General features: G+C 43.0%; 1 protein-coding gene across 4 annotated transcripts in view; it reads right to left on the bottom strand.

Annotated features, from left to right (window-relative positions):
• The window catches only part of NLGN2 (neuroligin 2), a 476375-nt gene that overhangs the window by 127104 nt on the left and 322898 nt on the right, over positions 1-26373 (bottom strand). For 3 of the 4 annotated variants that reach the window (XM_068273846.1, XM_068273847.1, XM_068273845.1), the window contains exon 3: positions 19458-19514. The exons of the other annotated variant lie outside the window; for it this stretch is intronic. In XM_068273846.1, coding sequence (XP_068129947.1) covers positions 19458-19514 — 57 coding nt within the window. The remainder of the gene's footprint in view (positions 1-19457; positions 19515-26373) is intronic. 4 annotated transcript variants of the gene reach the window in all.

Here is a 26373-nt window from a genome sequence, read left to right as displayed (position 1 = left end):
TATTTCCTTTATCTTGAGGCACCTGGCTATCTCTTTTATCTTGAGGCACCTGAGTATTTCCTTTATCTTGAGGCACCTGACTATCTCTTTTATCTCGAGGCACCTGGCTATCTCTTTTATCTTGAGGCACCTGACTATTTCCTTTATCTTGAGGCACCTGACTATTTCCTTTATCTTGAGGCACCTGGCTATTTCCTTTATCTTGAGGCACCTGGCTATTTCCTTTATCTTGAGGCACCTGGCTATTTCCTTTATCTTGAGGCACCTGGCTATCTCCTTTATCTTGAGGCACCTGACTATTTCCTTTATCTTGAGGCACCTGGCTATTTCCTTTATCTTGAGGCACCTGGCTATTTCCTTTATCTTGAGGCACCTGACTATCTCTTTTATCTTGAGGCACCTGGCTATTTCCTTTATCTTGAGGCACCTGACTATTTCCTTTATCTTGAGGCACCTGGCTATCTCTTTTATCTTGAGGCACCTGACTATTTCCTTTATCTTGAGGCACCTGACTATCTCTTTTATCTTGAGGCACCTGGCTATTTCTTTGATCTTGAGGCACCTGACTATTTCCTTTATCTTGAGGCACCTGACTATTTCCTTTATCTTGAGGCACCTGGCTATCTCTTTTATCTTGAGGCACCTGACTATTTCCTTTATCTTGAGGCACCTGACTATCTCTTTTATCTTGAGGCACCTGGCTATTTCCTTTATCTTAAGGCACCTGGCTATCTCTTTTATCTTGAGGCACCTGACTATTTCCTTTATCTTGAGGCACCTGACTATCTCTTTTATCTCGAGGCACCTGGCTATCTCTTTTATCTTGAGGCACCTGACTATTTCCTTTATCTTGAGGCACCTGACTATTTCCTTTATCTTGAGGCACCTGACTATTTCCTTTATCTTGAGGCACCTGGCTATCTCTTTTATCTTGAGGCACCTGACTATTTCCTTTATCTTGAGGCACCTGGCTATCTCTTTTATCTTGAGGCACCTGGCTATCTCTTTTATCTTGAGGCACCTGGCTATTTTCTTTATCTTGAGGCACCTGACTATTTCCTTTATCTTGAGGCACCTGACTATCTCTTTTATCTTGAGGCACCTGACTATTTCCTTTATCTTGAGGCACCTGGCTATCTCTTTTATCTTGAGGCACCTGGCTATTTCCTTTATCTTGAGGCACCTGACTATCTCTTTTATCTTGAGGCACCTGGCTATTTCTTTTATCTTGAGGCACCTGACTATTTCCTTTATCTTGAGGCACCTGACTATCTCTTTTATCTTGAGGCACCTGGCTATTTCTTTGATCTTGAGGCACCTGACTATCTCTTTTATCTTGAGGCACCTGGCTATTTCTTTGATCTTGAGGCACCTGGCTATTACTTTTATCTTGAGGTACCTGGCTATTTCTTTTATTTTGAGGCACCTGGCTATTTCCTTTATCTTGAGGCACCTGGCTATTTCCTTTATCTTGAGGCACCTGGCTATTTCCTTTATCTTGAGGCACCTGGCTATCTCTTTTATCTTGAGGCACCTGGCTATCTCTTTTATCTTAAGGGACCTGGCTATCTCTTTTATCTTGAGGCACCTGGCTATTTCCTTTATCTTGAGGCACCTGACTATCTCTTTTATCTTGAGGCACCTGGCTATTTCTTTTATCTTGAGGCACCTGACTATTTCCTTTATCTTGAGGCACCTGACAATTTCCTTTATCTTGAGGCACCTGACTATCTCTTTTATCTTGAGGCACCTGGCTATTTCCTTTATCTTGAGGCACCTGGCTATTTCTTTGATCTTGAGGCACCTGGCTATCTCTTTTATCTTGAGGCACCTGGCTATTTCCTTTATCTTGAGGCACCTGGCTATTTCCTTTATCTTGAGGCACCTGGTTATTTCTTTTATCTTGAGGCACCTGGCTATTTCCTTTATCTTGAGGCACCTGGCTATTTCCTTTATCTTGAGGCACCTGGCTATTTCCTTTATCTTGAGGCACCTGGCTATCTCTTTTATCTTGAGGCACCTGGCTATTTCCTTTATCTTGAGGCATCTGGCTATCTCTTTTATCTTGAGGCACCTGACTATTTCCTTTATCTTGAGGCACCTGGCTATTTCCTTTATCTTGAGGCACCTGGCTATTTCCTTTATCTTGAGGCACCTGGCTATTTCCTTTATCTTGAGGCACCTGGCTATTTCCTTTATCTTGAGGCACCTGGCTATCTCCTTTATCTTGAGGCACCTGACTATTTCCTTTATCTTGAGGCACCTGGCTATTTCCTTTATCTTGAGGCACCTGGCTATTTCCTTTATCTTGAGGCACCTGACTAACTCTTTTATCTTGAGGCACCTGGCTATTTCCTTTATCTTGAGGCACCTGACTATTTCCTTTATCTTGAGGCACCTGGCTATCTCTTTTATCTTGAGGCACCTGACTATTTCCTTTATCTTGAGGCACCTGGCTATCTCTTTTATCTTGAGGCACCTGGCTATTTCCTTTATCTTGAGGCACCTGACTATTTCCTTTATCTTGAGGCACCTGGCTATTTCCTTTATCTTGAGGCACCTGGCTATTTCCTTTATCTTGAGGCACCTGACTAACTCTTTTATCTTGAGGCACCTGGCTATTTCCTTTATCTTGAGGCACCTGACTATTTCCTTTATCTTGAGGCACCTGGCTATCTCTTTTATCTTGAGGCACCTGACTATTTCCTTTATCTTGAGGCACCTGGCTATCTCTTTTATCTTGAGGCACCTGGCTATTTCTTTTATCTTGAGGCACCTGGCTATCTCTTTTATTTTGAGGCACCTGGCTATTTCCTTTATCTTGAGGCACCTGGCTATTTCCTTTATCTTGAGGCACCTGGCTATTTCCTTTATCTTGAGGCACCTGGCTATCTCTTTTATCTTGAGGCACCTGGCTATTTCCTTTATCTTGAGGCATCTGGCTATCTCTTTTATCTTGAGGCACCTGACTATTTCCTTTATCTTGAGGCACCTGACTATCTCTTTTATCTAGAGGCACCTGGCTATTTCTTTTATCTTGAGGCACCTGACTATTTCCTTTATCTTGAGGCACCTGACTATCTCTTTTATCTTGAGGCACCTGGCTATTTCTTTGATCTTGAGGCACCTGGCTATTTCTTTTATTTTGAGGCACCTGGCTATTTCCTTTATCTTGAGGCACCTGGCTATCTCTTTTATCTTGAGGCACCTGGCTATTTCTTTGATCTTGAGGCACCTGGCTATCTCTTTTATCTTGAGGCACCTGGCTATTTCTTTTATCTTGAGGCACCTGGCTATCTCTTTTATCTTGAGGCACCTGGCTATTTCCTTTATCTTGAGGCACCTGACTATCTCTTTTATCTTGAGGCACCTGGCTATTTCTTTTATCTTGAGGCACCTGGCTATTTCTTTTATTTTGAGGCACCTGGCTATTTCTTTTATCTTGAGGCACCTGACTATTTCCTTTATCTTGAGGCACCTGACTATCTCTTTTATCTTGAGGCACCTGGCTATTTCTTTGATCTTGAGGCACCTGGCTATTTCTTTTATTTTGAGGCACCTGGCTATTTCCTTTATCTTGAGGCACCTGGCTATCTCTTTTATCTTGAGGCACCTGGCTATTTCTTTGATCTTGAGGCACCTGGCTATCTCTTTTATCTTGAGGCACCTGGCTATCTCTTTTATCTTGAGGCACCTGGCTATCTCTTTTATCTTGAGGCACCTGGCTATTTCTTTTATCTTGAGGCACCTGACTATCTCTTTTATCTTGAGGCACCTGGCTATCTCTTTTATCTTGAGGCACCTGGCTATTTCTTTGATCTTGAGGCACCTGGCTATCTCTTTTATCTTGAGGCACCTGGCTATTTCTTTTATCTTGAGGCACCTGGCTATCTCTTTTATCTTGAGGCACCTGGCTATTTCCTTTATCTTGAGGCACCTGGCTATTTCCTTTATCTTGAGGCACCTGGCTATCTCTTTTATCTTGAGGCACCTGGCTATCTCTTTTATCTTGAGGCACCTGGCTATTTCCTTTATCTTGAGGCACCTGACTATTTCCTTTATCTTGAGGCACCTGGCTATTTCCTTTATCTTGAGGCACCTGGCTATTTCCTTTATCTTGAGGCACCTGGCTATCTCTTTTATCTTAAGGGACCTGGCTATCTCTTTTATCTTGAGGCACCTGGCTATTTCCTTTATCTTGAGGCACCTGACTATCTCTTTTATCTTGAGGCACCTGGCTATTTCTTTTATCTTGAGGCACCTGACTATTTCCTTTATCTTGAGGCACCTGACAATTTCCTTTATCTTGAGGCACCTGACTATCTCTTTTATCTTGAGGCACCTGGCTATTTCCTGTATCTTGAGGCACCTGACTATTTCTTTGATCTTGAGGCACCTGGCTATTTCCTTTATCTTGAGGCACCTGGCTATTTCCTTTATCTTGAGGCACCTGGTTATTTCTTTTATCTTGAGGCACCTGGCTATTTCCTTTATCTTGAGGCACCTGGCTATTTCCTTTATCTTGAGGCACCTGGCTATCTCTTTTATCTTGAGGCACCTGGCTATTTCCTTTATCTTGAGGCATCTGGCTATCTCTTTTATCTTGAGGCACCTGACTATTTCCTTTATCTTGAGGCACCTGGCTATTTCCTTTATCTTGAGGCACCTGGCTATTTCCTTTATCTTGAGGCACCTGGCTATTTCCTTTATCTTGAGGCACCTGGCTATCTCCTTTATCTTGAGGCACCTGACTATTTCCTTTATCTTGAGGCACCTGGCTATTTCCTTTATCTTGAGGCACCTGGCTATTTCCTTTATCTTGAGGCACCTGACTATCTCTTTTATCTTGAGGCACCTGGCTATTTCCTTTATCTTGAGGCACCTGACTATTTCCTTTATCTTGAGGCACCTGGCTATCTCTTTTATCTTGAGGCACCTGACTATTTCTTTGATCTTGAGGCACCTGACTATTTCCTTTATCTTGAGGCACCTGACTATTTCCTTTATCTTGAGGCACCTGGCTATTTCCTTTATCTTGAGGCACCTGGCTATCTCTTTTATCTTGAGGCACCTGACTATTTCCTTTATCTTGAGGCACCTGGCTATATCTTTTATCTAGAGGTACCTGGCTATTTCTTTTATCTTGAGGCACCTGGCTATTTCCTTTATCTTGAGGCACCTGACTATTTCCTTTATCTTGAGGCACCTGACTATTTCCTTTATCTAGAGGCACCTGGCTATTTCTTTTATCTTGAGGCACCTGGCTATTTCCTTTATCTTGAGGCACCTGGCTATTTCTTTGATCTTGAGGCACCTGACTATCTCTTTTATCTTGAGGCACCTGGCTATTTCTTTTATCTTGAGGCACCTGGCTATTTCCTTTATCTTGAGGCACCTGGCTATTTCTTTGATCTTGAGGCACCTGGCTATCTCTTTTATCTTGAGGCACCTGACTATCTCTTTTATCTTGAGGCACCTGGCTATCTCTTTTATTTTGAGGCATCTGGCTATCTCTTTTATTTTGAGGCACCTGGCTATCTCTTTTATATTGAGGCACCTGACTATCTCTTTTATCTTGAGGCACCTGGCTATCTCTTTTATCTTGAGGCGCCGGGCTATCTCTTTTATCTTGAGGCACCTGGCTATTTCTTTTATCTTGAGGCACCTGGCTATTTCCTTTATCTTGAGGCACCTGGCTATTTCCTTTATCTTGAGGCACCTGGCTATTTCCTTTATCTTGAGGCACCTGGCTATCTCTTTTATCTTGAGGCACCTGGCTATTTCCTTTATCTTGAGGCACCTGGCTATCTCTTTTATCTTGAGGCACCTGGCTATTTCTTTGATCTTGAGGTACCTGGCTATTTCCTTTATCTTGAGGCACCTGACTATCTCTTTTATCTTGAGGCACCTGGCTATCTCTTTTATCTTGAGGCACCTGACTATTTCCTTTATCTTGAGGCACCTGACTATTTCCTTTATCTTGAGGCACCTGACTATCTCTTTTATCTTGAGGCACCTGGCTATTTCTTTGATCTTGAGGCACCTGGCTATCTCTTTTATCTTGAGGCACCTGGCTATTTCTTTTATCTTGAGGTACCTGGCTATTTCTTTTATTTTGAGGCACCTGGCTATTTCTTTTATCTTGAGGCACCTGGCTATTTCCTTTATCTTGAGGCACCTGGCTATTTCCTTTATCTTGAGGCACCTGGCTATCTCTTTTATCTTGAGGCACCTGGCTATCTCTTTTATCTTAAGGGACCTGGCTATCTCTTTTATCTTGAGGCACCTGGCTATTTCCTTTATCTTGAGGCACCTGACTATCTCTTTTATCTTGAGGCACCTGGCTATTTCCTTTATCTTGAGGCACCTGGCTATTTCTTTTATCTTGAGGCACCTGGCTATTTCCTTTATCTTGAGGCACCTGGCTATTTCTTTTATCTTGAGGCACCTGACTATTTCCTTTATCTTGAGGCACCTGACAATTTCCTTTATCTTGAGGCACCTGACTATCTCTTTTATCTTGAGGCACCTGGCTATTTCCTTTATCTTGAGGCACCTGGCTATTTCTTTGATCTTGAGGCACCTGGCTATTTCCTTTATCTTGAGGCACCTGGCTATTTCCTTTATCTTGAGGCACCTGGTTATTTCTTTTATCTTGAGGCACCTGGCTATTTCCTTTATCTTGAGGCACCTGACTATCTCTTTTATCTTGAGGCACCTGGCTATTTCCTTTATCTTGAGGCACCTGGCTATTTCTTTGATCTTGAGGCACCTGGCTATTTCCTTTATCTTGAGGCACCTGGCTATTTCCTTTATCTTGAGGCACCTGGTTATTTCTTTTATCTTGAGGCACCTGGCTATTTCCTTTATCTAGAGGCACCTGGCTATTTCCTTTATCTTGAGGCACCTGGCTATTTCCTTTATCTTGAGGCACCTGGCTATCTCTTTTATCTTGAGGCACCTGGCTATTTCCTTTATCTTGAGGCATCTGGCTATCTCTTTTATCTTGAGGCACCTGACTATTTCCTTTATCTTGAGGCACCTGGCTATTTCCTTTATCTTGAGGCACCTGGCTATTTCCTTTATCTTGAGGCACCTGGCTATTTCCTTTATCTTGAGGCACCTGGCTATCTCCTTTATCTTGAGGCACCTGACTATTTCCTTTATCTTGAGGCACCTGGCTATTTCCTTTATCTTGAGGCACCTGGCTATTTCCTTTATCTTGAGGCACCTGACAATCTCTTTTATCTTGAGGCACCTGGCTATTTCCTTTATCTTGAGGCACCTGACTATTTCCTTTATCTTGAGGCACCTGGCTATCTCTTTTATCTTGAGGCACCTGACTATTTCCTTTATCTTGAGGCACCTGGCTATCTCTTTTATCTTGAGGCGCCGGGCTATCTCTTTTATCTTGAGGCACCTGGCTATTTCTTTTATCTTGAGGCACCTGGCTATCTCTTTTATTTTGAGGCACCTGGCTATTTCCTTTATCTTGAGGCACCTGGCTATTTCCTTTATCTTGAGGCACCTGGCTATTTCCTTTATCTTGAGGCACCTGGCTATCTCTTTTATCTTGAGGCACCTGGCTATTTCCTTTATCTTGAGGCATCTGGCTATCTCTTTTATCTTGAGGCACCTGACTATTTCCTTTATCTTGAGGCACCTGACTATCTCTTTTATCTTGAGGCACCTGGCTATTTCTTTTATCTTGAGGCACCTGACTATTTCCTTTATCTTGAGGCACCTGACTATCTCTTTTATCTTGAGGCACCTGGCTATTTCTTTGATCTTGAGGCACCTGGCTATTTCTTTTATTTTGAGGCACCTGGCTATTTCCTTTATCTTGAGGCACCTGGCTATCTCTTTTATCTTGAGGCACCTGGCTATTTCTTTTATCTTGAGGTACCTGGCTATTTCTTTTATTTTGAGGCACCTGGCTATTTCCTTTATCTTGAGGCACCTGGCTATCTCTTTTATCTTGAGGCACCTGGCTATTTCTTTGATCTTGAGGCACCTGGCTATCTCTTTTATCTTGAGGCACCTGGCTATTTCTTTGATCTTGAGGCACCTGGCTATCTCTTTTATCTTGAGGCACCTGGCTATTTCTTTTATCTTGAGGCACCTGGCTATCTCTTTTATCTTGAGGCACCTGGCTATTTCCTTTATCTTGAGGCACCTGGCTATTTCTTTGATCTTGAGGCACCTGGCTATCTCTTTTATCTTGAGGCACCTAGCTAATTCTTTGATCTTGAGGCACCTGGCTATCTCTTTTATCTTGAGGCACCTGGCTATTTCTTTTATCTTGAGGCACCTGGCTATCTCTTTTATCTTGAGGCACCTGGCTATTTCCTTTATCTTGAGGCACCTGGCTATTTCCTTTATCTTGAGGCACCTGGCTATCTCTTTTATCTTGAGGCACCTGGCTATCTCTTTTATCTTAAGGGACCTGGCTATCTCTTTTATCTTGAGGCACCTGGCTATTTCCTTTATCTTGAGGCACCTGACTATCTCTTTTATCTTGAGGCACCTGGCTATTTCTTTTATCTTGAGGCACCTGACAATTTCCTTTATCTTGAGGCACCTGACTATCTCTTTTATCTTGAGGCACCTGGCTATTTCCTTTATCTTGAGGCACCTGGCTATTTCTTTGATCTTGAGGCACCTGGCTATTTCCTTTATCTTGAGGCACCTGGCTATTTCCTTTATCTTGAGGCACCTGGTTATTTCTTTTATCTTGAGGCACCTGGCTATTTCCTTTATCTTGAGGCACCTGGCTATTTCCTTTATCTTGAGGCACCTGGCTATTTCCTTTATCTTGAGGCACCTGGCTATCTCTTTTATCTTGAGGCACCTGGCTATTTCCTTTATCTTGAGGCACCTGGCTATTTCCTTTATCTTGAGGCACCTGGCTATTTCCTTTATCTTGAGGCACCTGACTATCTCTTTTATCTTGAGGCACCTGGCTATTTCCTTTATCTTGAGGCACCTGACTATTTCCTTTATCTTGAGGCACCTGGCTATCTCTTTTATCTTGAGGCACCTGACTATTTCCTTTATCTTGAGGCACCTGACTATCTCTTTTATCTTGAGGCACCTGGCTATTTCTTTGATCTTGAGGCACCTGACTATTTCCTTTATCTTGAGGCACCTGACTATTTCCTTTATCTTGAGGCACCTGGCTATCTCTTTTATCTTGAGGCACCTGACTATTTCCTTTATCTTGAGGCACCTGACTATCTCTTTTATCTTGAGGCACCTGGCTATTTCCTTTATCTTGAGGCACCTGACTATTTCCTTTATCTTGAGGCACCTGGCTATCTCTTTTATCTTGAGGCACCTGACTATTTCCTTTATCTTGAGGCACCTGACTATCTCTTTTATCTCGAGGCACCTGGCTATCTCTTTTATCTTGAGGCACCTGACTATTTCCTTTATCTTGAGGCACCTGACTATTTCCTTTATCTTGAGGCACCTGACTATTTCCTTTATCTTGAGGCACCTGGCTATCTCTTTTATCTTGAGGCACCTGACTATTTCCTTTATCTTGAGGCACCTGGCTATCTCTTTTATCTTGAGGCACCTGGCTATCTCTTTTATCTTGAGGCACCTGGCTATTTCCTTTATCTTGAGGCACCTGACTATTTCCTTTATCTTGAGGCACCTGACTATCTCTTTTATCTTGAGGCACCTGACTATTTCCTTTATCTTGAGGCACCTGGCTATCTCTTTTATCTTGAGGCACCTGACTATTTCCTTTATCTTGAGGCACCTGGCTATCTCTTTTATCTTGAGGCACCTGGCTATTTCTTTGATCTTGAGGCACCTGACTATTTCCTTTATCTTGAGGCACCTGGCTATCTCTTTTATCTTGAGGCACCTGGCTATTTCCTTTATCTTGAGGCACCTGGCTATTTCCTTTATCTTGAGGCACCTGGCTATCTCCTTTATCTTGAGGCACCTGGCTATTTCTTTTATCTTGAGGCACCTGGCTATTTCCTTTATCTTGAGGCACCTGGCTATCTCTTTTATCTTGAGGCACCTGACTATTTCCTTTATCTTGAGGCACCTGGCTATCTCTTTTATCTTGAGGCACCTGACTATTTCCTTTATCTTGAGGCACCTGGCTATCTCTTTTATCTTGAGGCACCTGACTATTTCCTTTATCTTGAGGCACCTGGCTATTTCCTTTATCTTGAGGCACCTGGCTATTTCCTTTATCTTGAGGCACCTGACTATCTCTTTTATCTTGAGGCACCTGGCTATTTCCTTTATCTTGAGGCACCTGGCTATCTCTTTTATCTTGAGGCGCCTGGCTATCTCTTTTATCTTGAGGCACCTGGCTATTTCTTTTATCTTGAGGCACCTGGCTATTTCCTTTATCTTGAGGCACCTGACTATTTCCTTTATCTTGAGGCACCTGGCTATCTCTTTTATCTTGAGGCACCTGACTATTTCCTTTATCTTGAGGCACCTGACTATTTCCTTTATCTTGAGGCACCTGGCTATCTCTTTTATCTTGAGGCACCTGACTATTTCCTTTATCTTGAGGCACCTGACTATCTCTTTTATCTAGAGGTACCTGGCTATTTCTTTTATCTTGAGGCACCTGGCTATTTCCTTTATCTTGAGGCACCTGACTATTTCCTTTATCTTGAGGCACCTGGCTATCTCTTTTATCTTGAGGCACCTGACTATTTCCTTTATCTTGAGGCACCTGGCTATATCTTTTATCTAGAGGTACCTGGCTATTTCTTTTATCTTGAGGCACCTGGCTATTTCCTTTATCTTGAGGCACCTGACTATTTCCTTTATCTTGAGGCACCTGGCTATTTCCTTTATCTAGAGGCACCTGGCTATTTCTTTTATCTTGAGGCACCTGGCTATTTCCTTTATCTTGAGGCACCTGGCTATTTCTTTGATCTTGAGGCACCTGACTATCTCTTTTATCTTGAGGCACCTGGCTATTTCTTTTATCTTGAGGCACCTGGCTATTTCCTTTATCTTGAGGCACCTGGCTATTTCTTTGATCTTGAGGCACCTGGCTATCTCTTTTATCTTGAGGCACCTGGCTATCTCTTTTATCTTGAGGCACCTGGCTATTTCTTTTATCTTGAGGCACCTGGCTATTTCCTTTATCTTGAGGCACCTGGCTATTTCCTTTATCTTGAGGCACCTGGCTATTTCCTTTATCTTGAGGCACCTGGCTATTTCCTTTATCTTGAGGCACCTGGCTATCTCTTTTATCTTGAAGCACCTAACTATTTCCTTTATCTTGAGGCACCTGGCTATCTCTTTTATCTTGAGGCACCTGGCTATCTCTTTTATCTTGAGGCACCTGACTATTTTCTTTATCTTGAGGCACCTGGCTATCTCTTTTATCTTGAGGCACCTGGCTATCTCTTTTATCTTGAGGCACCTGGCTATTTCCTTTATCTTGAGGCACCTGGCTATTTCCTTTATCTTGAGGCACCTGGCTATCTCTTTTATCTTGAGGCACCTGGCTATTTCCTTTATCTTGAGGCACCTGGCTATCTCTTTTATCTTGAGGTACCTGGCTATTTCTTTGATCTTGAGGCACCTGGCTATTTCTTGTATCTTGAGGCACCTGGCTATTTCTTTTATCTTGAGGCACCTGACTATCTCTTTTATCTTGAGGCACCTGGCTATTTCCTTTATCTTGAGGCACCTGACTATTTCCTTTATCTTGAGGCACCTGGCTATCTCTTTTATCTTGAGGCACCTGGCTATCTCTTTTATCTTGAGGCACCTGGCTATCTCTTTTATCTTGAGGCACCTGGCTATCTCTTTTATCTTGAGGCACCTGGCTATCTCTTTTATCTTGAGGCACCTGGCTATCTCTTTTATCTTGAGGTACCTGGCTATCTCTTTTATCTTAAGGCACCTGGCTATTTCTTTTATCTTGAGGCACATGGCTATCTCTTTTATCTTGAGGTACCTGGCTATTTCCTTTATCTTGAGGCACCTGGCTATTTCTTTTATCTTGAGGCACCTGGCTATTTCTTTGATCTGAGGTACCTGGCTATTTCCTTTATCTTGAGGCACCTGGCTATTTCTTTTATCTTGAGGCACCTGGCTATTTCTTTGATCTTGAGGTACCTGGCTATTTCCTTTATCTTGAGGCACCTGGCTATTTCTTTTATCTTGAGGCACCTGGCTATCTCTTTTATCTTGAGGCACCTGGCTATTTCCTTTATCTTGAGGCACCTGGCTATCTCTTTTATCTTTAGGCACCTGGCTATTTCCTTTATCTTGAGGCACCTGGCTATTTCCTTTATCTTGAGGCACCTGGCTATTTCCTTTATCTTGAGGCACCTGGCTATTTCCTTTATCTTGAGGCACCTGGCTATCTCCTTTATCTTGAGGCACCTGACTATTTCCTTTATCTTGAGGCACCTGGCTATTTCCTTTATCTTGAGGCACCTGGCTATTTCCTTTATCTTGAGGCACCTGACTATCTCTTTTATCTTGAGGCACCTGGCTATTTCCTTTATCTTGAGGCACCTGACTATTTCCTTTATCTTGAGGCACCTGGCTATTTCCTTTATCTTGAGGCATCTGGCTATCTCTTTTATTTTGAGGCACCTGACTATCTCTTTTATCTTGAGGCACCTGACTATTTCCTTTATCTTGAGGCACCTGGCTATCTCTTTTATCTTGAGGCGCCGGGCTATCTCTTTTATCTTGAGGCACCTGGCTATTTCTTTTATCTTGAGGCACCTGGCTATCTCTTTTATTTTGAGGCACCTGGCTATTTCCTTTATCTTGAGGCACCTGGCTATTTCCTTTATCTTGAGGCACCTGGCTATTTCCTTTATCTTGAGGCACCTGGCTATCTCTTTTATCTTGAGGCACCTGGCTATTTCCTTTATCTTGAGGCATCTGGCTATCTCTTTTATCTTGAGGCACCTGACTATTTCCTTTATCTTGAGGCACCTGACTATCTCTTTTATCTTGAGGCACCTGGCTATTTCTTTTATCTTGAGGCACCTGACTATTTCCTTTATCTTGAGGCACCTGACTATCTCTTTTATCTTGAGGCACCTGGCTATTTCTTTGATCTTGAGGCACCTGGCTATTTCTTTTATTTTGAGGAACCTGGCTATTTCCTTTATCTTGAGGCACCTGGCTATCTCTTTTATCTTGAGGCACCTGGCTATTTCTTTTATCTTGAGGTACCTGGCTATTTCTTTTATTTTGAGGCACCTGGCTATTTCCTTTATCTTGAGGCACCTGGCTATCTCTTTTATCTTGAGGCACCTGGCTATTTCTTTGATCTTGAGGCACCTGGCTATCTCTTTTATCTTGAGGCACCTGGCTATTTCTTTTATCTTGAGGCACCTGGCTATCTCTTTTATCTTGAGGCACCTGGCTATTTCCTTTATCTTGAGGCACCTGGCTATTTCTTTGATCTTGAGGCACCTGGCTATCTCTTTTATCTTGAGGCACCTGGCTAATTCTTTGATCTTGAGGCACCTGGCTATCTCTTTTATCTTGAGGCACCTGGCTATTTCTTTTATCTTGAGGCACCTGGCTATCTCTTTTATCTTGAGGCACCTGGCTATTTCCTTTATCTTGAGGCACCTGACTATCTCTTTTATCTTGAGGCACCTGGCTATTTCTTTTATCTTGAGGCACCTGACTATTTCCTTTATCTTGAGGCACCTGACAATTTCCTTTATCTTGAGGCACCTGACTATCTCTTTTATCTTGAGGCACCTGGCTATTTCCTTTATCTTGAGGCACCTGGCTATTTCCTTTATCTTGAGGCACCTGGCTATTTCCTTTATCTTGAGGCACCTGGCTATTTCCTTTATCTTGAGGCACCTGGTTATTTCTTTTATCTTGAGGCACCTGGCTATTTCCTTTATCTTGAGGCACCTGGCTATTTCCTTTATCTTGAGGCACCTGGCTATTTCCTTTATCTTGAGGCACCTGGCTATCTCTTTTATCTTGAGGCACCTGGCTATTTCCTTTATCTTAAGGCACCTGGCTATCTCTTTTATCTTGAGGCACCTGACTATTTCCTTTATCTTGAGGCACCTGACTATCTCTTTTATCTCGAGGCACCTGGCTATCTCTTTTATCTTGAGGCACCTGACTATTTCCTTTATCTTGAGGCACCTGACTATTTCCTTTATCTTGAGGCACCTGACTATTTCCTTTATCTTGAGGCACCTGGCTATCTCTTTTATCTTGAGGCACCTGACTATTTCCTTTATCTTGAGGCACCTGGCTATCTCTTTTATCTTGAGGCACCTGGCTATCTCTTTTATCTTGAGGCACCTGGCTATTTCCTTTATCTTGAGGCACCTGACTATTTCCTTTATCTTGAGGCACCTGACTATCTCTTTTATCTTGAGGCACCTGACTATTTCCTTTATCTTGAGGCACCTGGCTATCTCTTTTATCTTGAGGCACCTGACTATTTCCTTTATCTTGAGGCACCTGGCTATCTCTTTTATCTTGAGGCACCTGGCTATTTCTTTGATCTTGAGGCACCTGACTATTTCCTTTATCTTGAGGCACCTGGCTATCTCTTTTATCTTGAGGCACCTGACTATTTCCTTTATCTTGAGGCACCTGGCTATTTCCTTTATCTTGAGGCACCTGGCTATTTCCTTTATCTTGAGGCACCTGACTATCTCTTTTATCTTGAGGCACCTGGCTATTTCCTTTATCTTGAGGCACCTGGCTATCTCTTTTATCTTGAGGCGCCTGGCTATCTCTTTTATCTTGAGGCACCTGGCTATTTCTTTTATCTTGAGGCACCTGGCTATTTCCTTTATCTTGAGGCACCTGACTATTTCCTTTATCTTGAGGCACCTGGCTATCTCTTTTATCTTGAGGCACCTGACTATTTCCTTTATCTTGAGGCACCTGACTATTTCCTTTATCTTGAGGCACCTGGCTATCTCTTTTATCTTGAGGCACCTGACTATTTCCTTTATCTTGAGGCACCTGACTATCTCATTTATCTAGAGGTACCTGGCTATTTCTTTTATCTTGAGGCACCTGGCTATTTCCTTTATCTTGAGGCACCTGACTATTTCCTTTATCTTGAGGCACCTGGCTATCTCTTTTATCTTGAGGCACCTGACTATTTCCTTTATCTTGAGGCACCTGACTATATCTTTTATCTAGAGGTACCTGGCTATTTCTTTTATCTTGAGGCACCTGGCTATTTCCTTTATCTTGAGGCACCTGACTATTTCCTTTATCTTGAGGCACCTGACTATTTCCTTTATCTAGAGGCACCTGGCTATTTCTTTTATCTTGAGGCACCTGACTATTTCTTTGATCTTGAGGCACCTGACTATCTCTTTTATCTTGAGGCACCTGGCTATTTCCTTTATCTTGAGGCACCTGGCTATTTCTTTGATCTTGAGGCACCTGACTATCTCTTTTATCTTGAGGCACCTGACTATTTCCTTTATCTTGAGGCACCTGGCTATTTCCTTTATCTTGAGGCACCTGACTATTTCCTTTATCTTGAGGCACCTGGCTATTTCTTTTATCTTGAGGCACCTGGCTATTTCCTTTATCTTGAGGCACCTGGCTATTTCTTTGATCTTGAGGCACCTGGCTATCTCTTTTATCTTGAGGCACCTGGCTATCTCTTTTATCTTGAGGCACCTGGCTATTTCTTTTATCTTGAGGCACCTGGCTATTTTCTTTATCTTGAGGCACCTGGCTATTTCCTTTATCTTGAGGCACCTGGCTATTTCCTTTATCTTGAGGCACCTGGCTATCTCTTTTATCTTGAGGTACCTGGCTATTTCCTTTATCTTGAGGCACCTGGCTATCTCTTGTATCTTGAGGCACCTGGCTATTTCCTTTATCTTGAGGCACCTGGCTATTTCCTTTATCTTGAGGCACCTGGCTATCTCTTTTATCTTGAAGCACCTGACTATTTCCTTTATCTTGAGGCACCTGGCTATCTCTTTTATCTTGAGGCACCTGGCTATCTCTTTTATCTTGAGGCACCTGGCTATCTCTTTTATCTTGAGGCACCTGGCTATTTCCTTTATCTTGAGGCACCTGGCTATCTCTTTTATCTTGAGGCACCTGGCTATTTCCTTTATCTTGAGGCACCTGGCTATCTCTTTTATCTTGAGGCACCTGGCTATCTCTTTTATCTTGAGGCACCTGGCTATTTATTTTATCTTGAGGCACCTGGCTATTTTCTTTATCTTGAGGCACCTGGCTATTTCCTTTATCTTGAGGCACCTGGCTATTTCCTTTATCTTGAGGCACCTGGCTATCTCTTTTATCTTGAGGCACCTGGCTATTTCCTTTATCTTGAGGCACCTGGCTATTTCCTTTATCTTGAGGCACCTGGCTATCTCTTTTATCTTGAGGCACCTGGCTATTTCCTTTATCTTGAGGCACCTGGCTATTTCTTTTATCTTGAGGCACCTGACTATTTCCTTTATCTTGAGGCACCTGGCTATCTCTTTTATCTTGAGGTACCTGGCTATCTCTTTTATCTTGAGGCACCTGGCTATTTCTTTGATCTTGAGGCACCTGGCTATTTCTTGTATCTTGAGGCACCTGGCTATCTCTTTTATCTTGAGGTACCTGGCTATCTCTTTTATCTTGAGGTACCTGGCTATCTCTTTTATCTTGAGGCACCTGGCTATCTCTTTTATCTTGAGGCACCTGGCTATCTCTTTTATCTTGAGGCACCTGGCTATCTCTTTTATCTTAAGGCACCTGGCTATTTCTTTTATCTTGAGGCACATGGCTATCTCTTTTATCTTGAGGTACCTGGCTATTTCCTTTATCTTGAGGCACCTGGCTATTTCTTTTATCTTGAGGCACCTGGCTATTTCTTTGATCTGAGGTACCTGGCTATTTCCTTTATCTTGAGGCACCTGGCTATTTCTTTTATCTTGAGGCACCTGGCTATTTCTTTGATCTTGAGGCACCTGGCTATTTCCTTTATCTTGAGGCACCTGGCTATTTCTTTTATCTTGAGGCACCTGGCTATCTCTTTTATCTTGAGGCACCTGGCTATTTCCTTTATCTTGAGGCACCTGGCTATCTCTTTTATCTTGAGGCACCTGGCTATCTCTTTTATCTTGAGGCACCTGGCTATCTCTTTTATCTTGAGGCACCTGGCTATCTCTTTTATCTTGAGGTTCTGGCTTTTTCTTTTTTCTTGAGGTGCCTGGCTATTTTTTTACCTTGAGGCACCTGGCCATTTCTTTAATCTCGAGGTGCCTGGCTATTTTTTTACCTTGAGGCACCTGACCATTTCTTTATTCTTGAGGCACCTGGCTATTTTTCTACCTTGAGGCACCTAGCTACTTAATACTTTTATCTGGATGTGACTATTTAATTATTTCAAAACTTACAAACACTTTTCTGTAGACTAGACCTTTACTCAGTGCACATCTTTGAGCTAACATCCTTATCAGTGTACACCAATCCCAGAGGGCCGGAATCATTGCACTTTTTAGTGTGGTTCTCATAAGCACCATGAATGAATGCAATAAGACGTGGATCACTAACTATGATGGATCTGGTGACCCCTACTCCAAAATACTAGCATGGAAATTGCCCTAATCCTGAAATTATTTCCAAATACGGATGGTTTGCGTGTTTATGTACAGCATGTGGTGGTAACCATGTAGTGGGGTCTTCTGATATGAGTGGTAACAAGGTGGTAACCATGTGGTGGGGCCTCCTGATATAGGTGGTAACAAGGTGGTAACCATGTAGTGGGGCTTCCTGATAAGGGTGGTAACAAGGTGGTAACCATGTGGTGGGGCCTCCTGATATGGGTGGTATCATGGTGGTAACCATGTAGTGTGACTTCCTGATATGTGTCTTTATTTACAGTCATGCTTGCTTGTTGAAGGCATTTCATATACATTAGTATTAATACAGCATTTATTCTTTTATCTGCATTTCTCATATTATTCTTGTTGACTTGGGGTTATTGTGTGGTTTATGTTTGGGTTAAGTCCTCCAGACCTGCCTCTCTCGTCACTGATGTAGGTGATCTGTGGACCGCTAGTTCTCTCAGAGAATCCCATGGTAAGATCTCTGTCTGTTCCTGGAGAAAGTCCTGCCCACCACAGCATTTCAGGTCTTACTAGATAAGCCTCCCGTCATTCCATCTGCTTCGAAATCAGAGTCACAACAGAGACAGAACTCGATGGAGAAAATCCTGGATGCCCAGCCTCAATGCCCAGGAGCAATAATAGCTCCACTATCCTGATCACAAAACCGAACCTTTATTTAATATCATTACATTCCACAGATGAAGGATGTAGGTCAAATGACTCTTCCCTCGATGTCTCCAGAAAAGATTAATAATAAACCACCTCAGTGACACCAAGAAAACATGTGTGCTGAGAAACGTTTGCCATGAGAGGTAATCTGGCCTGTGAGTAAAGTTTTGGGTACTTTCTCTCTCCTCCCCAGTAGAAAAAGGAGAGGAAGCCTCTGAAAGGTTGTCTGGCTGAAGTAATTAAGGATTGACGTTCTGTGGAGACATCTCTGGAAATGTCATTCAATGCCCCCCTTGCCCCGCACCACCATCAGTGATAGATGAGAAAATCGATAGTGCTGGTCCATTCAAGGTTTAGAGTCTTTTTTGTATTTTTTGGTTTTGATTTGGTTGTTGTTTCTGAAGGTATGTTTTTCTTTTTCTTGTTTTATTACAGCGATTAAACTCAGTGGACAAATGTATTTTCTTCAAACTAAATATAAGTAACTTTTAAGGAAGTGGAAAAAAAATCTCCCAACATGTTACTGAACAAACTCAACTGCTGGTCTAATGGGTCAACTTATTCAGGCATCTATTTCGTAAGGCCACCCTTTGCCTCCTACAAGTGACTTATTAGCTTATCAGAAGAACCTTTTTGCTCATCATTAGAAACTGTAGGGAGACCTCTTTGGACCTTGCGAGAACAAAGATGACCTTGGACAAAAGATGTCCCCCACCGGATATCCCAAGAGTAAAGCAACTGATGGACAAGCTTGCCAACTGTTGGGTGTTGAGATACCAGTTTATAGTTGGATGGAACCTTTTAGGTATTATCAGAAAATGCTGGAGCAGTTTTTAAGCATCAATTGTAAAGGAACTAATCGCCTGAAAAAAGTGAAGAGACTTCACATCACACATAAATCAGCAGGTGCCCCAAAGGTCCTAAAGAGTCATTGTTGGGAAAGAAAGATGGTGTTTCAGTAAAAAAGTGTAAAGTGTGTATCATATTGTGTTTCCCATCCCGTCTTGTATCCCACCAGCACACCACGATACAACAGTGCTTATAGAACAGCAATAAACGAGCATCCTACATCAAAAACAATACAGTAGACACAGAGATTCCAATTCATTGAGAAAAAAATTACACATCATGCAAAATGCCCCAAAAACAAAAAGATAAAGAAGAAAAAAGTAATCAAGAAAAGTCTTTGAGATCTACCTTCGTCTGGAGTGTGCTGTGATTTTCTGGACTCCTCCCGAGATTTGGAAAGGGGACCTGGAGGTCAAGGCGAAAAAAATATATATGTATAAAAAAGAAAAAAAAAGAAAAAATAATATGAAAAAAAAGAAAAGACAAAAGATAAAAAAAGAAAAAGATAAAAAAAAGAACCGAGGGAGAGAGAGAAAGGGGGAAAGAGAGAAAGAAAAAAAAATAGATTCAAGAAAAGGTCATAAAAAACAATTTTTTCAACATTTCTTTTTTTTTTTTCCTTTCAATACAAAAAAAAAAAGAAAAAGCAAGTTTACAAAATACACTTAACAAAGGGAGGTTTGGGAGACGCCTATTTTTTTTTTCAAAACCTGTTTTTGCAAAAACAAAGCAAAAAATTCTGAGGAACAATGACTTAAAAACTGATCCCCCCTTAAGTAAGAAAAGCTTTATTAATAACTTCTAACAATGACAACAAACACGTTCAATCTCTGCCAAAAATGGCTCTAAAGGTCCGTACACACGCCGGACTGGAGGCAACGACGGGTCCGCCGTCACCTCCCGCTGGGTGGGCGTTCCAGCGACAGTCCGGCGTGTGTACAGTCTGTCGGCGGACTGTCTGTGGACTGCGGACTGATACGGCTGTTCCTGAGCGATCCGCCGAAATACTGAATTTTAGTTTATTCATGTTTTTTTCTTTATAACTCCTCCCCTGCTGTCTTATAACTGCTCCCTTACTGTCACTAAATATAACTCCATCACTACCTCTTCCAGTTACACTCTAGCTTTGTACCGTAGCTAGCACCTCCTACATTTATAACTCCTCCCCTGCTGTCTTATACCTGCTCCCTTACTGTCACTAAATATAACTCCATCACTACCTCCTCCAGGTACACTCTAGCTTTGTACCGTAGCTAGCTCCGCCTACATTTATAACTCCTCCCCTGCTGTCTTATAACTGCTCCCTTACTGTCACTAAATATAACTCCATCACTACCTCCTCCAGGTACACTCTAGCTTTGTACCGTAGCTAGCTCCGCCTACATTTATAACTCCTCCCCTGCTGTCTTATAACTGCTCCCTTACTGTCACTAAATATAACTCCATCACTACCTCTTCCAGTTACACTCTAGCTTTGTACCGTAGCTAGCTCCGCCTACATTTATAACTCCTCCCCTGCTGTCTTATAACTGCTCCCTTACTGTCACTAAATATAACTCCATCACTACCTCTTCCAGTTACACTCTAGCTTTGTACCGTAGCTAGCTCCGCCTACATTTATAACTCCTCCCCTGCTGTCTTATAACTGCTCCCTTACTGTCACTAAATATAACTCCATCACTACCTCTTCCAGTTACACTCTAGCTTTGTACCGTAGCTAGCTCCGCCTACATTTATAACTCCTCCCCTGCTGTCTTATAACTGCTCCCTTACTGTCACTAAATATAACTCCATCACTACCTCTTCCAGTTACACTCTAGCTTTGTACCGTAGCTAGCTCCGCCTACATTTATAACTCCTCCCCTGCTGTCTTATAACTGCTCCCTTACTGTCACTAAATATAACTCCATCACTACCTCTTCCAGTTACACTCTAGCTTTGTACCGTAGCTAGCTCCGCCTACATTTATAACTCCTCCCCTGCTGTCTTATAACTGCTCCCTTACTGTCACTAAATATAACTCCATCACTACCTCTTCCAGTTACACTCTAGCTTTGTACCGTAGCTAGCTCCGCCTACATTTATAACTCCTCCCCTGCTGTCTTATAACTGCTCCCTTACTGTCACTAAATATAACTCCATCACTACCTCTTCCAGTTACACTCTAGCTTTGTACCGTAGCTAGCTCCGCCTACATTTATAACTCCTCCCCTGCTGTCTTATAACTGCTCCCTTACTGTCACTAAATATAACTCCATCACTACCTCCTCCAGGTACACTCTAGCTTTGTACCGTAGCTAGCTCCGCCTACATTTATAACTCCTCCCCTGCTGTCTTATAACTGCTCCCTTACTGTCACTAAATATAACTCCATCACTACCTCTTCCAGTTACACTCTAGCTTTGTACCGTAGCTAGCTCCGCCTACATTTATAACTCCTCCCCTGCTGTCTTATAACTGCTCCCTTACTGTCACTTAATATAACTCCATCACTACCTCTTCCAGTTACACTCTAGCTTTGTACCGTAGCTAGCTCCGCCTACATTTATAACTCCTCCCCTGCTGTCTTATACCTGCTCCCTTACTGTCACTAAATATAACTCCATCACTACCTCTTCCAGTTACACTCTAGCTTTGTACCGTAGCTAGCTCCGCCTACATTTATAACTCCTCCCCTGCTGTCTTATACCTGCTCCCTTACTGTCACTAAATATAACTCCATCACTACCTCTTCCAGTTACACTCTAGCTTTGTACCGTAGCTAGCTCCGCCTACATTTATAACTCCTCCCCTGCTGTCTTATACCTGCTCCCTTACTGTCACTAAATATAACTCCATCACTACCTCTTCCAGTTACACTCTAGCTTTGTACCGTAGCTAGCTCCGCCTACATTTATAACTCCTCCCCTGCTGTCTTATACCTGCTCCCTTACTGTCACTAAATATAACTCCATCACTACCTCTTCCAGTTACACTCTAGCTTTGTACCGTAGCTAGCTCCGCCTACATTTATAACTCCTCCCCTGCTGTCTTATACCTGCTCCCTTACTGTCACTAAATATAACTCCATCACTACCTCTTCCAGTTACACTCTAGCTTTGTACCGTAGCTAGCTCCGCCTACATTTATAACTCCTCCCCTGCTGTCTTATAACTGCTCCCTTACTGTCACTAAATATAACTCCATCACTACCTCCTCCAGGTACACTCTAGCTTTGTGCCATAGCTAGCACCGCCTACATTTATAACTCCTCCCCTGCTGTCTTACAACTGCTCCCTTACTGTCACTAAATTTAACTCCATCACTACCTCCTCCAGGTACACTCTAGCTTTGTACCGTAGCTAGCTCCGCCTACATTTATAACTCCTCCCCTGCTGTCTTATACCTGCTCCCTTACTGTCACTAAATATAACTCCATCACTACCTCTTCCAGTTACACTCTAGCTTTGTACCGTAGCTAGCTCCGCCTACATTTATAACTCCTCCCCTGCTGTCTTATAACTGCTCCCTTACTGTCACTAAATATAACTCCATCACTACCTCTTCCAGTTACACTCTAGCTTTGTACCGTAGCTAGCTCCGCCTACATTTATAACTCCTCCCCTGCTGTCTTATAACTGCTCCCTTACTGTCACTAAATATAACTCCATCACTACCTCTTCCAGTTACACTCTAGCTTTGTACCGTAGCTAGCTCCGCCTACATTTATAACTCCTCCCCTGCTGTCTTATAACTGCTCCCTTACTGTCACTAAATATAACTCCATCACTACCTCTTCCAGTTACACTCTAGCTTTGTACCGTAGCTAGCTCCGCCTACATTTATAACTCCTCCCCTGCTGTCTTATAACTGCTCCCTTACTGTCACTAAATATAACTCCATCACTACCTCTTCCAGTTACACTCTAGCTTTGTACCGTAGCTAGCTCCGCCTACATTTATAACTCCTCCCCTGCTGTCTTATAACTGCTCCCTTACTGTCACTAAATATAACTCCATCACTACCTCTTCCAGTTACACTCTAGCTTTGTACCGTAGCTAGCTCCGCCTACATTTATAACTCCTCCCCTGCTGTCTTATACCTGCTCCCTTACTGTCACTAAATATAACTCCATCACTACCTCTTCCAGTTACACTCTAGCTTTGTACCGTAGCTAGCTCCGCCTACATTTATAACTCCTCCCCTGCTGTCTTATACCTGCTCCCTTACTGTCACTAAATATAACTCCATCACTACCTCTTCCAGTTACACTCTAGCTTTGTACCGTAGCTAGCTCCGCCTACATTTATAACTCCTCCCCTGCTGTCTTATACCTGCTCCCTTACTGTCACTAAATATAACTCCATCACTACCTCTTCCAGTTACACTCTAGCTTTGTACCGTAGCTAGCTCCGCCTACATTTATAACTCCTCCCCTGCTGTCTTATACCTGCTCCCTTACTGTCACTAAATATAACTCCATCACTACCTCTTCCAGTTACACTCTAGCTTTGTACCGTAGCTAGCTCCGCCTACATTTATAACTCCTCCCCTGCTGTCTTATACCTGCTCCCTTACTGTCACTAAATATAACTCCATCACTACCTCTTCCAGTTACACTCTAGCTTTGTACCGTAGCTAGCTCCGCCTACATTTATAACTCCTCCCCTGCTGTCTTATAACTGCTCCCTTACTGTCACTAAATATAACTCCATCACTACCTCCTCCAGGTACACTCTAGCTTTGTGCCATAGCTAGCACCGCCTACATTTATAACTCCTCCCCTGCTGTCTTACAACTGCTCCCTTACTGTCACTAAATTTAACTCCATCACTACCTCCTCCAGGTACACTCTAGCTTTGTACCGTAGCTAGCTCCGCCTACATTTATAACTCCTCCCCTGCTGTCTTATACCTGCTCCCTTACTGTCACTAAATATAACTCCATCACTACCTCTTCCAGTTACACTCTAGCTTTGTACCGTAGCTAGCTCCGCCTACATTTATAACTCCTCCCCTGCTGTCTTATAACTGCTCCCTTACTGTCACTAAATATAACTCCATCACTACCTCCTCCAGGTACACTCTAGCTGTGTACCGTAGCTAGCTCCGCCTACATTTATAACTCCTCCCCTGCTGTCTTATACCTGCTCCCTTACTGTCACTAAATATAACTCCATCACTACCTCCTCCAGGTACACTCTAGCGTTGTACCGTAGCTAGCTCTGCCTACATTTATAACTCCTCCCCTGCTGTCTTATAACTGCTCCCTTACTGTCACTAAATATAACTCCATCACTAACTCTTCCAGTTACAGTCTAGCTTTGTACCGTAGCTAGCTCCGCCTACATTTATAACTCCACCCACAATGTCTTATACCTGCTCCCTTACTGTCACTAAATATAACTCCATCACTACCTCCTCCAGGTACACTCTAGCTTTGTGCCGTAGGTAGCTCCGCCTACATTTATAACTCCACCCACAATGTTTTATACCTGCTCCCTTACTGCCACTAAATATAACTCCATCACTACCTCCTCCAGGTACACTCTAGCTTTGTACCGTAGCTAGCTCCGCCTACATTTATAACTCCTCCCCTGCTGTCTTATAACTGCTCCCTTACTGTCACTAAATATAACTCCATCACTACCTCTTCCAGTTACACTCTAGCTTTGTACCGTAGCTAGCTCCGCCTACATTTATAACTCCACCCACAATGTCTTATACCTGCTCCCTTACTGTCACTAAATATAACTCCATCACTACCTCCTCCAGGTACACTCTAGCTTTGTGCCGTAGGTAGCTCCGCCTACATTTATAACCCCACCCACAATGTTTTATACCTGCTCCCTTACTGTCACTAAATATAACTCCATCACTACCTCCTCCAGGTACACTCTAGCTTTGTGCCGTAGGTAGCTCCGCCTACATTTATAACTCCACCCACAATGTTTTATAACTGCTCCCTTACTGCCACTAAATATAACTCCATCACTACCTCCTCCAGTTACACTCTAGCTTTGTACCGTAGCTAGCTCCGCCTACATTTATAACTCCTCCCCTGCTGTCTTATAACTGCTCCCTTACTGTCACTAAATATAACTCCATCACTACCTCTTCCAGTTACACTCTAGCTTTGTACCGTAGCTAGCTCCGCCTACATTTATAACTCCACCCACAATGTCTTATACCTGCTCCCTTACTGTCACTAAATATAACTCCATCACTACCTCCTCCAGTTACACTCTAGCTTTGTACCGTAGCTAGCTCCGCCTACATTTATAACTCCTCCCCTGCTGTCTTATAACTGCTCCATTACTGTTACTACAGAGGAGTATCTAGAGGGGTACAAGCAGGGCTTGTGTCATGGGTGCCACAGCACCATGGCTCCCCCTCCTCCCTCATACTCCACCAACATACTGAGGGATGCCTCTCAGGTGTTTGTACCTGCTTTTACTAGAGATCATCTTTCACTACCTATACTGGGGGGGGGGGGGTAATTGTACTGGGGGAACACCTGTCACCACCTATACTGAGGGGATAACTGGGGGAGGGAAGTACTTATACTGGGGGGACACCTGCCAAATCTATACTGGGGGGTTACGGATACTGAGGGGAACCTCTAATCACATATACTGGGAGGGCAACCTAAGCTGGGGGCTACCTTTACTGGTTAAAGTATCTCTGTCTACCTATACTAGGGTGCCACATCTGGTTACATTTACTAGGGGGCGGGGCTAACTATACGGGGGGGGGGGGGGGCTACTTATACTGGGGGGCTGACTATACCGGGGGACTTGTTTCATTGCTAGAAAAGAAGCTGTTATTATTATGGGATAAGGTGGTCTGACCGGGGAGAAATGTCAGTTTTTTCCATAAGCGCTATATTACCCAGATACACCTCTGGTATACCATCATCATTACCTGCTACACTTATACACTCACTTCTCACCATAGCTAGCTCCGCCTACATGTATAGCTCCTCCCACACTGCCTACATTTATAACTCCTCCCTCAATATGTTAGAGCTCCACCCTTACTATCACTCAATATAACTCCATCATTGCCTCCTCCAGTTATACGCTAACTTCTCACCATACCTAGCCCCGCCTACATTTATAACTCCACCCACATTGCACTATTTCTGCGTCCATACTCAGTATAACTCCACCATTACCTCCTCCAGTTATACGCTAACTTCTCACTATAGCTAGCCCCGCCTACATTTATAACTCCTCCCACAATATCTTACAGCTGCCCCCTTACTATCACTCAATATACCTCCA

The sequence above is a fragment of the Hyperolius riggenbachi genome, chromosome 3 (assembly GCF_040937935.1).
Source record: "Hyperolius riggenbachi isolate aHypRig1 chromosome 3, aHypRig1.pri, whole genome shotgun sequence".
Classification (NCBI taxonomy): domain Eukaryota; kingdom Metazoa; phylum Chordata; class Amphibia; order Anura; family Hyperoliidae; genus Hyperolius; species Hyperolius riggenbachi.
This window is presented reverse-complemented; position numbering and strand designations above follow the sequence as displayed.